The sequence below is a fragment of the Staurois parvus genome, unplaced genomic scaffold (assembly GCF_062004578.1).
Source record: "Staurois parvus isolate SC_StPar_1 unplaced genomic scaffold, SC_StPar_1.0 ptg001252l, whole genome shotgun sequence".
Taxonomy (NCBI): domain Eukaryota; kingdom Metazoa; phylum Chordata; class Amphibia; order Anura; family Ranidae; genus Staurois; species Staurois parvus.
The window spans coordinates 854,458-870,393 of NW_028319048.1; the positions used below are offsets into that span (position 1 = coordinate 854,458).

The 15,936-nt window shown below is 48.5% G+C and overlaps 1 protein-coding gene across 1 annotated transcript; it reads left to right on the forward strand.

Annotated features, from left to right (window-relative positions):
* The first annotated feature begins 454 nt into the window (after positions 1-454).
* LOC149437840 (uncharacterized) lies at positions 455-15,683 on the forward strand. Its single transcript, XM_089660508.1, has 2 exons — positions 455-1,013; positions 1,240-15,683. Exon 2 carries the CDS (start codon positions 10,529-10,531, stop codon positions 12,227-12,229), a length of 1,701 nt encoding a protein of 566 aa, XP_089516634.1. The 5' UTR covers positions 455-1,013; positions 1,240-10,528; the 3' UTR covers positions 12,230-15,683.
* The last annotated feature ends 253 nt before the right edge of the window (positions 15,684-15,936 follow it).

Below are 15,936 nucleotides of genomic sequence, written 5' to 3' on the forward strand. Positions count from 1 at the left end.
TTGCAATCAACTGACTTGAGAACGACCCATTGGGGAATCTCGTGCATTGCATGATACTTTGGTAATTGCATGAGGTGTGCAACTTGGTAGTATTTTGCAAAGTCTGGAAGACCCAGGCCACCCATAAGTTTGGTTTTGTGCATGGTAAACGAGGTATTCGAGGGCAGATGGAACCCCAGACATATGTTCAAGCTCGCCGTTGTAAAATGCGAAGAAAATGTGCAGGAACTGGAGTGGGAAGGACTCGAAACAAGTACAGTATCTTTGGTAGGATGGATATTTTAACCACAGTGATTCTACCTATCCAGGCCAGCAGCAAAGAAGACCATTTATTCATAAGGCTAGTAAGCTGTGCTAACATTGGCCTAATTGGCAGAATATAACATTGGTGTCTAATTGGCAGAATATAAATCCGAAGAGCTGGCCATCAGTTTGATGCCTAAATAGGGAATAGACTGGTGAGACAGTAGAACCTGTGAGACAGTAGAACCTGTTGTAAATGCACCATCTCCTGTGGGGGTAGGGAGATGTTCAGTACCGTCGACTTTTGGGGGGTTAACGTCAAGGCTGGAGATGTGACCGAAATCTTGGAGAAGCCGGAGTAGAGTAGGGGCAGACGTCAATGGGGAGGTTAGGAAGAGGGACGTCGAGACGCTACGCCGCCGGTGCCACGTGGAGGCCCGGCGGCCACTATTCAAAGTATCAGGGTTAGTTGTCTTGCTGACACATCTGTATGATACCTGCCTGCTTTGAATTGGATATCATTATTGTGAATAAAGCTGCCTTTTATTACCTACTTCACTATGGGTGTCCTTCCCTAAAACTCCCTTGAGGAGCTTTTGCTTGCAGAACCTTGGTCTTGGAATTCTACATCTAATCGTGTTAAGGAAGATCGGTTGCTGCATCTGCGGAGGAGGGATTCACCATTCCTGTAACCGGATCAGCTTTACTTCCCTCTGGATTGAAGATCCTTGAGTTTTATATACACACTGCGTTTATGTGTCTTACTTCTGGTGAGTGCGTTTTCCAGCCATTTCCACACGGATCACCTATTCTGAATCCACATCAGACACTGGATACGTTTATATGTCATAGACTTTTAGTGGACTACCTTTTTGTCATTTTGTCATTATTTTCAGCGCTGCACTATTTTTATGTTATTGCTTTTAAGTGTATTGGTTGCTTAGAGTGCCTAGCCGCTTTCAGGATTAGCGCTCACTGCTGTTTCTTTTTATTCAGGAAGAGAAGTACGTTGTCCGCAAAAAGACAGAGCTTGTGGTGGGATCCACCTATCTCAAGTCCACGTATATCAGGATCAGCTCTGATCAAAAGAGCTAAGGGCTTGATGGCTTGGGCGAAGAGTAATGGCGAGAGTGAACATCCTTGGCGGGTGCCTTGTAAGATTGGAAAAGAGGCCGAATTATGGCCCAGATAGCAAACACTAGCCGAAGGATTGCAGTACAGGGATGAGATCCAAGACAGGAAGAGGGTTCCAAAGCCCCATCGTTGAAGGATAAAACTGAGGTAACACCATGAGACCATGTCAAAAGCCTTTCTAATGTCTAAAGACAGGTAACAGGTAGGGATGTTGCGAGTACGAGCTAAATGCGAGAGAAGGACCGCGCGTCTAACATTGTCACCGGCTTGTCGCGTAGGTACAAATTCCACCTGATCATTATGGACAAGGGAGCCTATTATTGGGTTAAGGCAAGTAGAGAGAATTTTCGTGAGAAGCTTAATGTCAATGTTGAGAAGAGAGATAGGCTTATAATTGGACCAGGCAGAGTCATCAGAGTTGGGTTTTGGGAGCATGGTTATGGTTGCTGTCACAGTTTCAGGCTTAAAAGATTGGCCAGCTAGGATGACATTAAAGGCGTTTGCCAGTACAGGGGAAAGTAGGTGGGTGAATTTCTTATAATAAGCGGCAGAGAAGTCGTTCAGGCCAGGGCGCTTACACAGCTTCAGGGCTTTGATTGCATTCAGGGTTTTAGCTGACGTGATTGGCTTCTCAAGGGCTTCCTGGTGGAGATTGGTTAAAGTCAGAAATGTAAGGTGAGCGAGGAGATTTTCTGCACGAGACTGGTAGAAGGGTTCCTCCCAAAAATATAGCAGAGCTACTTGTTTATAAAAAACTTGCAATATTCGTGTAGGGTAGCTGCTATAGCTACCTTGAGATATTTTCAGGCGGATTTGGTTTAGTGGCTTGGTCTAGTCTGCGAAGCGAAAGGGCCAAAAATGTGTCTCGTTTGTTCGCTTTGGTGTAATATTTGTGTTGGGATCTACGGATGGATAGTTCTGCTTGGTCTGTCAAAAAAAGGTCAAGTTCCAGGCGGGACTGTTCTAGAACCTTGCGGTTGCTAGGGGATGGAGTAGCCTGAAATGCTTAATGGGACTGATTATAGGCCGCCTTGAGGCGGAGATGCATCTGGGGTTTTTCTCTGTTAAGGAAGGATGATTTACTAATGCAGACCCCTCTAAGGATTGGTTTGTGTGCCTCCCATAATAGAAGAGGAGAGATATCTGGGGTGGAATTCGTTGACAGGTACTCTTTAAAGGCAATCTCTAGATCTAAACTATATGCCGGATGAAACAGTAGATTATCGGTGTAGAAGTTGTTGGAAAGAGATTTTAGAAGCAGGCGGGAGGGGTGGTTGAGGGTATTTGTCCAGGACAGAATATAGAGTACAGTTGGAGTCTCCGCAGATAATCAAAGTGCCATGCTTATGGCAGTCTATAAGAGTTAGTAAGTGTGAGAGGAACGGAAGTGGGCCCTGGTTGGGGGCATAGTGAGAAATTATGGTAACTTTGGTATCGAGCAGAAGTCCCAACAGGATGAGGTAACAACCCTCAGGGTCTCCAATCTCGGTAAGTAATGTAAAAGTGACTGTGCGATGGAAGGCGATAAGGACTCCTCTACATGTGGATTTAGTGGAAGCAGTAAAGACTTGGGGGTAATGGGGGCCAAAAAATGTAGGAGTGGATGTGGGAGTAAAGTGTGTCTCTTGTAGGCAGACAACATGTGACTTTTGAGACGCAAAAGAACAGTAGGCCTTGTTACACTTTTGGGGGACGTTAGGCTCTGTACATTCAGGGTAAGGATGTTCAGGGGTCCGATGGTGGAATTATGTGATCCGCAAAAAGAAGGTAAATCCACAGGTGAGCACACATGGAACGGTCCCAAGCAGGACGGAAGCAAGAGAAGAAAGAAATAAAAGCAGGGGAGTCACACGGGAGAACGAGGGGGATGAAAGAAGTAGGAAGCAGTGTCTGGTAGGGAAGGAAGAGGGCAACAGAGGTCAATAGTCTGGCCCCCAGGACATATGAAGAGTGAATAGTCCAGGGGGTCAGAAATAGTCCGAGCAGTAAAAAAACCCGGTAGTGCATGGACTATGTTGGGGAGCCTAAGACGGACATGTCTGGTCCAGAGATCCCACGCATGCGCACCCCCACGCCAAGATGTTTTTAAAAATCCATACCAAATCCAAAGGGCTCGATATGAATGGGAGGGCGGACCCCATACCGTTTTTGTTTTTTAAATTTTAATTGTCGGTCAATGCTGACAATTCTTTTGCCATTCAGCTGTCAGCGGGGAACCCAGGGGCGTATTTGCCGTGAGGCAAACTAGGCAGTTGCCTAGGGCGGCACTTTTCAAGGGGGCGGCACGGTGGCAGAGCCACCCCCCCTTTCCCACGGTAGGGACACTTCCGTGGGAAAGACACAGGGGCAGGGCTGTCATGGCTGAGGGACCGGTGTAGATCTGTCCCCGGCTGCAGAGAAGAGCGGAGTGGTGGGCGGATCCCTGGTGTGCACTCAGAGCGCATGAGGGGCGGGGCCCGCTGTCAGTGTGCCGGGCCCGGGATGTGCAGGAAGGCCAGAAGGAGGAAGCAGAAGAGGACGAGGTCAGGGGGGGTGGAGATATTTTACAGCCGCCGTCGGAGAACCTTGGGGAGAAGGGACACCATCTGGAGGAACCGCTGCTGGACAGGTAAGTGCTTGTAGGACTGGTGCTTACTCGGTCGTCTCTCACTGTCCCCTGATACACTGCCCCCCTCCTGTTCTACTTCCCTCCCCCGTCCCATTACCCCCCATTCATCTCACTGCTCCCTGCCCCCACATGTCACCCTGCCCCACACCTGTTCCACTTCCCCCTCCTGTCCCCCACATTGTCCCACTACCACCCATCTGTCCCCACTACCACCCATCTGTCCCCCACCTGTCCCTCTGCGCTTCTCCTGTCCCACTGCGCTCCTCCTGTCCCACTGCCCCTCACCTGTCCCACTGCGCTCCTCCTGTCCCACTGCCCCTCACCTGTCCCTCTGCGCTTCTCCTGTCCCTCTGCGCTCCTCCTGTCCCACTGCGCTCCTCCTGTCCCACTGCCCCTCACCTGTCCCACTGCGCTCCTCCTGTCCCACTGCCCCTCACCTGTCCCACTGCGCTCCTCCTGTCCATCTGCCCCTCACCTGTCCCTCTGCGCTCCTCCTGTCCCACTGCGCTCCTCCTGTCCATCTGCCCCTCACCTGTCCCACTGTGCTCCTCCTGTCCCACTGCCCCTCACCTGTCCCACTGCACTCCTCCTCTCCATCTGCCCCTCACCTGTCCCTCTGCGCTCCTCCTGTCCCTCTGCGCTCCTCCTCTCCCACTGACCCTCACCTGTCCACTGCGCTATTCTTGTCCCGCTGCCCCGATCCTGTCCCATGCCCCCCCGTCACGCTGCCCCCCATCTGTTCCTCTGCGCTCCTCCTGTCCATCTGCCCCTCACCTGTCCCTCTGCGCTCCTCCTGTCCCACTGCCCCTCACCTGTCCCACTGCGCTCCTTCTGTCCCACTGCCCCTCACCTGTCCCTCTGCGCTCCTCCTGTCCCACTGCCCCTCACCTGTCCCACTGCGCTCCTTCTGTCCCACTGCCCCTCACCTGTCCCACTACCCCTCACCTGTCCCACTACGCTACTCCTGTCCCATGCCCCCCCCCGTCACGCTGACCCCCATCTGTCCCTCTACGCTCCTCCTGTCCCACTGCCCCTCACCTGTCCCTCTGCGCTCCTCCTGTCCATCTGCCCCTCACCTGTCCATCTGTGCTCCTCCTGTCCCACTGTGCTCCTCCTGTCCCTCTGTGCTCCTACTGTCCCACTGCCCCTCACCTGTCCCACTGCGCTACTCCTGTCCCACTGCGCTCCTCCTGTCCCACTGCGCTCCTCCTGTCCCACTGCCCCTCACCTGTCCCACTGCGCTCCTCCTGTCCATCTGCCCCTCACCTGTCCCTCTGCATTCCTCCTGTCCCACTTCCCCTCACCTATCCTTCTGTGCTTCTCCTGTCCCACTGCGCTTCTCCTGTCCCGCTGCCCCAAACCTGTCCCTTTACGCTCCTCCTGTCCAGCTGCCCTAATCCTGTCCCATGCCCCCTGTCATGCTGCCCCCTACCTGTCCCTCTGAGCTCCTCCTGTCCCACTGCCCCTCACCTGTCCCTCTGCAGTGCCGCCCCCCCTTTCCCTGTGGAAGGGACACTACCGTGGGAAAGGGACAGGAGCTGCTGTGTCTTACCTGACTCCATGTCCCACGTCGATCCGATCCACAAGGCGCTGCTGGAGGAGGGCTGCAGAGGGTGTCTGTCCAGTGTCTTCATCTTCCTGGATCTTGATCGCAATGTGGGCGGGATGACAATGATTTAGTCTTGGACTTAAATCGTCCACTGCTTATCTGTTCCTGTCCAAATTTATGACGCTAGCTTTGAAATGTGCGCACATTGGAAGGGACTCACGCTGACACACAAGTTCAGTCTATGAACACTTCTAGTTTATTATAATGAGAAAGTGAACTTATATATGCAGAATGATGCGAGAGTCATGTGACAACAGCATAAGCATTATATTAGTCTTTGATTGGTCATTTCCACACTAAAACAATCTCCGTCATGGTATAGGTGTGATCTTCTTCCAGGCCTTATCTTATAGAAAGAAAAACATTCCTTTGTCTTCCAAATCACACGGTGGGAGGGGGTCTGTGTGTGTGAGCAGACATTTCTTAAGCAAGGATTTCTTATAGTACCACAAAGCCCAGCAGGCAGAAAATATTCACACAACATATGTATTAAAGAATAAAAGTAAATATTTATAAAACTTATAGAAATAGCGTATATATATATATTCAATAGGAAATGAAATAGGCATTTTACCAAATCCATCACAGTCCCCCCTTAAAATGACTATTTTCCTCTGTCCCTATAAGACCTCGCTCATCTGTCCTTATGTACCTTGGAACTCTTTTATGCTGCACGTTAGACAGGTGATGACTATTTCATCACCTCCCTTGCCACAGACTTTGTACATAAGGAAGTCAGATGCTATCCCTACAAAATTGTGAGATTACTATTGGTGGAGAGGGACCGTAATGGGGTATAAGGTTTTTCTTCATCTATCATGTGGAGATCCTCTTGCTCCTGGTTCAGGAAGATAGGTGTTCTGTTGTCTACAGCTTTGCTCATCAATTTCCTCACACATGGTATAACACAGCATACAACCAGGGCCAGGAGAATCAGAATTATTAATACAGTTACCCCTATTTGGGCAAGTATCTTTTGCCACCCACTCATCCAACTGAAATATTGATCTCACAAGTCTGTGATCCCTGAATTCTTTTTCAACTCAACTGACAGATCTTCCAATTTCTTTATAGACAGAGTAACCTTACCATTCGGGCCAGTATTGTCAGGAATATATGTACAACATGTTCCGGTTCCTTCTATCATTTTACAGACACCTCCTTTTTCTGCTAAAATCATGTCCAGAGCCATCCTATTCTGGAATGTCATGTAGGATGTAGGGGCTAGCTGGTCAACGATTCCTTGAAGGGCATCCCTGGTGTAATTCACAAACCTCTGTTGGTTGTAGTATATGTAATTTATCTAATCTACATTTTTATTAACAGTTATCATGGGAATCAGGGATTCAAAACCCACTTTACTTGGTCTCTGGCTTTAAATTTATTAGGCACCCCCCTTGGGACTCCAATAGCATCTATATACACATGTGGGTCAAAACTACCAGAAGGAGTTTTTTGTTTCCTCCTACGGCCAGGCGTTGGGTCAGGGGTATTCTCTGCTAGGATGTGGAGAGGCATAATGGCCTTTACAAGGGCATACTCACCAGTCCAAATCCCTTCCAATCTGATTCTAATCTTTTGGTCCCCAGTAATCATCCATGACACATATGTATAACTGGTCATTACTATCGGAACATGCTCGTTGTGTCAAGATCATATAGATTATGGTCATAGCACCACATGGGATCTATACTACAGAAATCAAAGGTGTAAATAGCTACATGAGTGTTGGATGAGTTGTACCAAAATATAGTGGTGTCACCTATTTCGGTGATATCCACCTGTTGAGCCTCTGTCAGACTTATAAGAAAAAGGATATACAACATAGTTGTCATGGTGTAGATGATGCCTTTCCCTCAGGGTTCGGGACTTTCTTGCAGTGGGGGCGTGTATCCAAGTGTTCTTCCTGGCCACCTTGTCAGAAGGGGCTGTGGTCAGCAGAACTTGGAAGGGACCATCATATCTTGGCTCAAGGGAATGTTTCCTCATAAATGTCTTTACTAATACCCAATCTCTGGGTAATAGGCTGTGAGTTCCTGTATCTGACTCAGAATCTGGAATGGAGAAAACACTTGGACATGGATACTGTCATGGAAATTTTGTATTGTTGGTCGAACTTTAAATGTGTCATGTATTTGTGTTATTCATATGTCTCTCGTGTGGCTTAATTAAAGCTCTGAAGGCTGCAATTGGGCCATGCACATGTACAATGTATGTATTACAGTACTCGGCTTGGTAATGGATGAGATGGCAGATCTGCGCTTATAGACCGGCGTGTATACCACCACGGCATTCCATGCGAATGCTGCTGTCAGTAGACCGTGGGCCTGTATCCACATATCAGCAGCATGGTACCACGTGGGCTTCATAACGCAATGCGCAAGCGGTGTGAACTCCACGTGTAGGCTTATGCATATCTTACAACCCATTACTAATCTGAACTGTATCTGGGATGGATGTGTTTTAATAAAGATCGTATCGGGCCCATCCAGGTACAGACTGATATTTTTAGGGAGTGCTTGTGCAGAGAATTTTACATACCAATAGAAGCTAGTAGGACAGGAAATATGACCTCAGATGGCTCATAGGGGGGAAGGGGAGGAAGTCTGCTGACCTCAGAAGGTTCATGGGGGAGGACCAGTGATAGATAATAGCAAAGGCTATGCTCCAATTGGAATGTACATCCTCTGTATAAGCAATCCCCATTGTATTGTTCGGTGGGAGGGATTGACTTTATTCATGTGGGGGGCGTGTGTGTATTCTTAATAAAACAGAGAGCTGAGCCTAAAATCGGCCCTTATGTGGATTGCAACCAGCCTTAGAGTGTCGTGTGATCATTCCAGGGTAACGGAGCTCCATCACCCACAAATTCAACAGAACCAAAGTATTTGGATGGGCAGGAATCGTGTAGTTTGGCTGCAGTCGTGGTAAGCGAGATTCGCACAGCTTTATGGGGGATTTCTGCGCATCCAACTGCGAGTACTCACGGTAAGGAGAAATTCGTTAAAGCGAATTTCCAAGACAGTTTGGCGAGCCTGGTGGATACTAACGCGTATTCTTGCGTAGCTAACCTAGAACGAGGGGGGAATGGCCATCATGAACTAGCAAAAAGTATGCCGGCACATTTCAGGTCTCTCTGCCATTAAGAGGATCGCTTTTTGCGTGTTCGTGTGGCTGATTTCGCTCTCTGTTAGCTAACAAGAAATACCGCTTAACAAGGACCTCGTTTTTTGTCCTAAACTCTTGATTTGTGGGTGAAAAGACGAGGGTTTGTCTCTGCTGAGAGCAGCAGGGGGGGTGGGTTTTGGTTGGCTGGATTTGGTCAAGTTTAAAAATCTTCCAACCAAAAATTAAACGGGTATATGTTTTAGTGGGTAAAAGTTGTTGCATAGTGTTAGGTAAGTATTTGTGGGCTGTAGGTACTGTGGTGATTGCTTTACCCCCCTCCACGTGAGGTAATTATTACAGTGCTGAAAGGCTTAGGTTAATTGTTAACTGTTGTAAGATCTCTGTGTGTATGTGATCTGTACAATGTTTTGTGGTATTACTGCTCCCAGCAAGCATGCAGCAGGGGGTCCTTTCTGTTACATGTGCATGTTAGTGTGATATGTTGGTGTTTTATGTCCGTTCTGTGATTGTGCCCAAATTGTGTTGTATGTGTGCTTCATATTGTTGTGTAATTGTCCAGTGTATGTTCTGTCTAAAAGTCTGTTTTATGTAAGAGGCAATTTTGAGGCTAGAGGCTGCCGTGTGCTTCCCTGTGGGGGGCCATTCTAGCGTTACCATGTGCTTCCCTGTGGGGGGTCATTCTAGTATCTGCCATGTGCTCCTCTGTGGGGGGTCATTTTCTTGACTAAACCACATGGACTCCTTTTGTTTGGTGGCCATTTCGTTGGCTACCAAATGTGCAGTAATCTCTATGCAATGTGCATGAAGTTTCCTATATGCATTTGACCCATATTGTGTTTTTAATCCAAATTTTTTACAGTTTCATTTGTTTGCTTTTAGCTTTAAATTTGCGTATTGCCAGCCAATTTAAAGTGTATTAAGCGAGTTTTCCCTTCACGTGTTCCACATTTAATGAGCGCGGTGAAGTCTGGGTTTTTGCACATAGATTTCTTGTATAGTGATTATGTTTTTCTTGTGTTTTTCCTGTTAAAAGTAGTTCCTTATTGTAAAACGGGTTTGTTTTAAGCTGCTGTGTCGCGTGTTTCACGTCCAGCAGACTTTTTGTGTAAACGGTTCTAGGTGGTTGCAGTAAAGATTGCGTGTATAACGTGGATCGTTTAGCGGTGCTGATAGGAGTGATTTTTGCGTCAGCAACAAGGTTACTTTTGGCGCAGTTTTTCGGTTTACCTCGGTGTAATTGTTTTACTGTGAAACGTCCCGTGTTTTTCATAAGGATCCACTTTGTCCTTTTTAACAGTTTTTCAGGTTGAAAAGAGTTTTTTTTTTTCTGTGTGTATTAGGAAAGTTTTTTTCTTTACACAAATTTCCTAAAGGTCAGTTAGCAGGTTTCTGCCCAACCAGTGACCCCTAAGTAACATCCAAGAACCCCTCTTTTTGTTTTGACTTGTGTTAGCTACTGTGTGCAGGGAGAGAAAAGCCACTTTCATCATTGTGCGGTGTGGCCTGCCAAACACAGTGGGTGATGAGAACCACATAAATTACGCTGTGGGAGTGGGCGGTCCAGGGAAGTCCTGGTCACCACAAACACTTCGGGTGGTCAGGATCACACAAATTGCGCTGTGGGAGTGGGAGGTGTGCTCTCAGTCTGACCGCCACTTGATGCGCTTCGGGTGATCGATAAGTATCACATAAATTACGCTGTGCTGGGAAAGTGGTGGAATCAGGCCTCTCGGTAGGATCCCACCGAGTGCTCCAGGGGGTAAACAGGTACCCGGACGCGGGATATATACCAGTGACTAGTCACGATGGGCAGTAGTCAGTCCATGAAGAGAGAGGGGGAACCAGCCCTCTTCAGGGTAAGGACAGCTGCACAACTGATGAAGGTGAGTTTGGGGGGGAAGTCTACAGAACCCCTCAAAAGGTGGAATAAATGGTCGAAGGGTACCAGATGGGAAATTCCCCGGGAAGGTACATTTGACGCATGGAGGTGGGAAAAATTCATCTCTGAATTTGGACCACGGATGCAGGCGTCAGAACTAGAGATCGCACAGCTATGGCTTCACAGGTCAATCCGATTAGGGAAGCAAGGCATACATAAACTGGTGTCTGTCCGGAAGAACCAGGTGATGTATACCTGGCCTCCAGAGGGAATAAAACAGGAGGATCCGGTGTCAGAGGTGGAGGAAGCTCTTTCAGGGCTGACTCTACTAAGGCAGGCAGGATCAGGGTCTGCTGGGGTTCCCCAACAACCAACAGTGGCTGAGATAAGTATAACTGCACCTGTCTCTTCTGTTAGTGACGTCACTCTTGATGTACCTTCTGTCTCTATGCCTCAGCCTCTGCCTCTACCTCTCCTTTCTTCCTGCTTCACCCCAGCTCCTTCTGTTTCCAACTATGAAGCCTTCTCAACAACCGATTTGCAGACTATCTGTGAATCAAGGGGAGTAGACACCCGGTTAAAAAACAGGGCGGATTGCATCAAAGCGCTACGAACCACTGATCAGACCCCTGCCCCCCAGCTATACCCTGATCTGAGGGACCTCAAACCTGAAGGTGCAGTAAGCGAGGTGGTTAATCTAAGCCCACCGATGATGCTGGGTCAGCCCTTGCACTCTTCCCGGACCGAGGCCTATCCAGTCAGGGTGCAGCAATTTGAAGGTCCTCCCAATGCACGGGGGGAACGGACTTTAGGGGAACGGGTAGTTTGGCATGTCCCCTTCACCCCGGCAGAGATCCGCACTATTCTGGCTGAGCTCCCGGACTATCGAGTCAATCCGAGAGGATTTGCTCGAATGTTTGGACAAAACCAGTTCAGCTATGGTATGAGCGGGTCAGATTGTGCACAGATCTTACGGGCAAAGGTGGGCATGGAAGTGGCCAGTACAGTGATTGCAGGGTGCTCTATAACCACGCATGAGGAGATGACTTCAGGGGGCAAAGAGTTCTGTACACAGCTAAAGGCAAAGCTTCCAGAAATGTATGGTGCTACCTCTACTACGGACATGATGAAGCTCACCCAGGGTCCTAATGAGGAAAGCGCCTGCTTCTGGCGCCGTCTCAAGCAGACGGCACTGGATGCGGATCTGGAAGTTGGACCTGATGCTCCAACTGAAGGGGTAAAGGTGACCGCGACGCACATTCTGTTGCGGGCCAAATTTTTGGAAGGCATCGATACTAAAATTCGGGAAAGGCTGGTTCTGGCCCGACCCGAATATAATGAGATGTCTATCCCTGCTATCCTTTCCACTCTTGCGGCAATAGAGAGGGAAATGGATAGAAGAAAACAAGACAAGGCCAAAGTTCTTATGTCCCAGACCCCACACGAAAAACCAAGGGATCTGGGTCACAGGAAGAATAGGCCCCCACCCAGGTGCTTCCAGTGCCACCAAACGGGGCACATGAGGAGGAGCTGTCCCCAATTACCTAAAGGTCGGTGGCAGTTCATTCCTGATGAGTCCTCCGCCCCTATGACCACCATGGTAAGTAACTCCTATGAATTCTCATAGGAAGTTGACAAATCGGTGTCGGCCCAGATCCATCTTTTTCTAGAGGAATTAAAATATCCCCTCCCTTGCCTCACCGACACCAGTGCAGCAAGAACGGTCCTGCGAAAACAGGACATCCAAGGCAAGGTACCCCTCTCAGGGGAAAACCCTCCTAACCCCTACTAACCTCACTATCAAACGATGCACTATTCTTAACCCAGCTTCTCTTCTTCCTGTGTCGGAAGATGAGAAGGGGGGGAGGACAGCAATGACAGTGCTGAATTTTGCAACACGACTAACAATACTAACACCTCTTCTGCTAACATGTCTTCTTTGTCCACTACTAATCTCTCTTCCAAAGGACACGACTGCATCTCTTTGGTGGAACTGGAGTCAGCGGCGACACACCCCATATCACCCCGAGAGTAGCGGTAAGGTTGAACGTCTTCCGATACCCAAAAACCTTGGCCTGAGTGTCTCCCCATTGCCCCCTATTCCATCCGGAATGCCCCTCGGCAACCACATGGGCTGTCACCCTACGAGGTGTTGTTTGGGGGACCTCCCAAAACAGGGTTGTACTTTCCTCAACAGTTGTTGTCTTTGCATTCACAGCTTACAGGTTATGTGCAATCTCTGCAACGGGAGCTGCAGAAGATACACCATCGGGTTCGCGAATCGCTCCCCGATCCAAATACAATAACAGGTGTTCTTTCTATTGAGCCAGGTGATTGGGTCGTCCTAAAGAAACATCAAAGAACCGGACTCGAGCCACGGTTCACCGGACCATACCAAGTCCAGCTGACGACACCTACCTCACTCAAGCTCGAGGGACGAGACAACTGGGTGCACGCAAGCCACTGCAAGAAGCTTCTCAGCTACACCAGAGAATGAGGGGTGTCATTTTCCTTTTTCTTTTTGTTTGTATGTCATACATGTGTGTGAACGGAGGAAAAGACGGCAGATACCCCAACCTTTTATTTAAAATGCACCTGCGTTTAGCCAGAACCGCCAACAAAACCAACTGTTGGGTATGCTCTAAGCCCCCACCCAGTCATCACATGTCCGCAATGGCCGCTGTTCATGCCCTATATGACATCCGCGTCGGCATGAAAAAGCAAGGGACCCCTGGTCAGCCCCCACGTAGACATTTGTCGGTAGAACTTAATGACACATTTTTAGCAGGTAACATCAGTTTCAGCACCAATATTAGCTCTAGCTCCTGTAGGGCCCTCACCAGTCCATTATGGGTAACTGGGCAGCTAGGCAGCCCTCAGGTGTGCTTTAACATCAGCTTTGGCACAGGTAACAAGTTTGTTGGGACTACCACCTGCGAGGGAGGTATAACTGTCAATCTGACTAACCAGACTTCCTTTCTGAGTAACCACACTGACCGACCAGACCACGTGTGTTGGAAGGACGGATGTGATGTGCAGACTGAGGGAGCAATCCCCCAGTCTGTGCAACTGTTGCTCAGTACCAGAGGCCGAACGAGGAACTCCTCCTGTTCTGCTCTGACAGGTCCATACTATTTTCTGTGTGGTTCGGCAGCCTATAGAACATTTCCCCAGAACGCGAAAGGTTCGTGTGCCCTCATAAAGCTAGTCCCCGCATCCTATGTAGTGATGGACCATGAAGAGTTGATGGTCCACAAGAAGGTAAGGATGGCAGGGAGAGTTCGCAGGGAGCTGTTCTCTGAGGGCGACCAGGCATGGGCTTGGTTCCCCTCATGGACAGGATGGGGAATAGAACTTATGAAGCGCCTGAACAATTTTTCTGTCATCGTGGATAGTATGTTTAACGAGACCGTAGAGGCTGTCAGAGAAATTGCCCAAGAACAACGGCAGATGGGAATTTTAGTGCTTCAGGAGAAGATGGCCCTTGATTACCTTTTAGCCGCCAAAGGGGGGTTCTGTGAGTTCATCGGAGAGGATTGTTGTACTTGGATAGAAGACACCGATGACAAGGTCCAGGCCCATATGGACAAAGTTAGTGAACTACAGGGAAAAGCTAGAGCTATAGCTAGTGAGGGTTGGAATCCGTTCAAGGGTTTGGGAGGATTGGGAGATTTCCTGTTCTCCATCGGATCTTGGTTGAAGGAAGTGGGAGTGTATATCCTGATGCTTCTCTTTTTCATCTGCCTTTTATATGCCGCGGTGAGATGTTCCTGTTGCCTCATCGACCGTGTAAACCAAGCTCGGGCAGACGACCACATCTCCATGCCCGCTCCTGGGATCCCACTCCAACCACTGATCGGAGGAAGACCTCACCAACCATCCACCTTCTCTACAGATTACGTCCTGGCTTCCCTCTAATTTATCTCTCTGAAGACCACATTCTCCAAGACCTTCAAGCAAGCTTCAAGCCTCATCATGGTTTGTGTCTGCGATTTGGAAAACTGTCTGGGTCGAGACCAGCCTTGTGTGGCCCCGTCTGCAGGGGCAATTTGAGAATCTGTTGCTGGATCTCCCCAGACCACCGTGGGATCACAAGCTTTATTCATACCACAAGTCTGTTTGTGGTTTTTGCAAGAGCCTTCCTGTAGTGAAGGTTCCAACGCTCTTGAGGATCATCGCTTCAATCAAGCCTGTTTGCGTCGAGTCTGCGTCGGGTCTTGTTGTTTCAGGTACCCCGTGGAGCTTTATTCTCAGGGACAACTACAGAAACTCTTTGAAGTTTGAGACTACACCCATCAAGCTGAAGAAGATCAAGAAGGGACACGAGGAGAATATGATAAAACAGGAGGGAATGTCATGGAAATTTTGTATTGTTGGTCGAACTTTAAATGTGTCATGTATTTGTGTTATTCATATGTCTCTCGTGTGGCTTAATTAAAGCTCTGAAGGCTGCAATTGGGCCATGCACATGTACAATGTATGTATTACAGTACTCGGCTTGGTAATGGATGAGATGGCAGATCTGCGCTTATAGACCGGCGTGTATACCACCACGGCATTCCATGCGAATGCTGCTGTCAGTAGACCGTGGGCCTGTATCCACATATCAGCAGCATGGTACCACGTGGGCTTCATAACGCAATGCGCAAGCGGTGTGAACTCCACGTGTAGGCTTATGCATATCTTACAACCCATTACTAATCTGAACTGTATCTGGGATGGATGTGTTTTAATAAAGATCGTATCGGGCCCATCCAGGTACAGACTGATATTTTTAGGGAGTGCTTGTGCAGAGAATTTTACATACCAATAGAAGCTAGTAGGACAGGAAATATGACCTCAGATGGCTCATAGGGGGGAAGGGGAGGAAGTCTGCTGACCTCAGAAGGTTCATGGGGGAGGACCAGTGATAGATAATAGCAAAGGCTATGCTCCAATTGGAATGTACATCCTCTGTATAAGCAATCCCCATTGTATTGTTCGGTGGGAGGGATTGACTTTATTCATGTGGGGGGCGTGTGTGTATTCTTAATAAAACAGAGAGCTGAGCCTAAAATCGGCCCTTATGTGGATTGCAACCAGCCTTAGAGTGTCGTGTGATCATTCCAGGGTAACGGAGCTCCATCACCCACAAATTCAACAGAACCAAAGTATTTGGATGGGCAGGAATCGTGTAGTTTGGCTGCAGTCGTGGTAAGCGAGATTCGCACAGCTTTATGGGGGATTTCTGCGCATCCAACTGCGAGTACTCACGGTAAGGAGAAATTCGTTAAAGCGAATTTCCAAGACAATACGGGTTAATTCACGTAATAATACAGTCACATAATCAGTTAA

Coding starts and splice junctions, on each gene's coding strand:
- LOC149437840 (XM_089660508.1), top strand. CDS start 10,529: ATGGGCAGTAGTCAGTCCATGAAGAGAGAGGGGGAACCAGCCCTCTTC.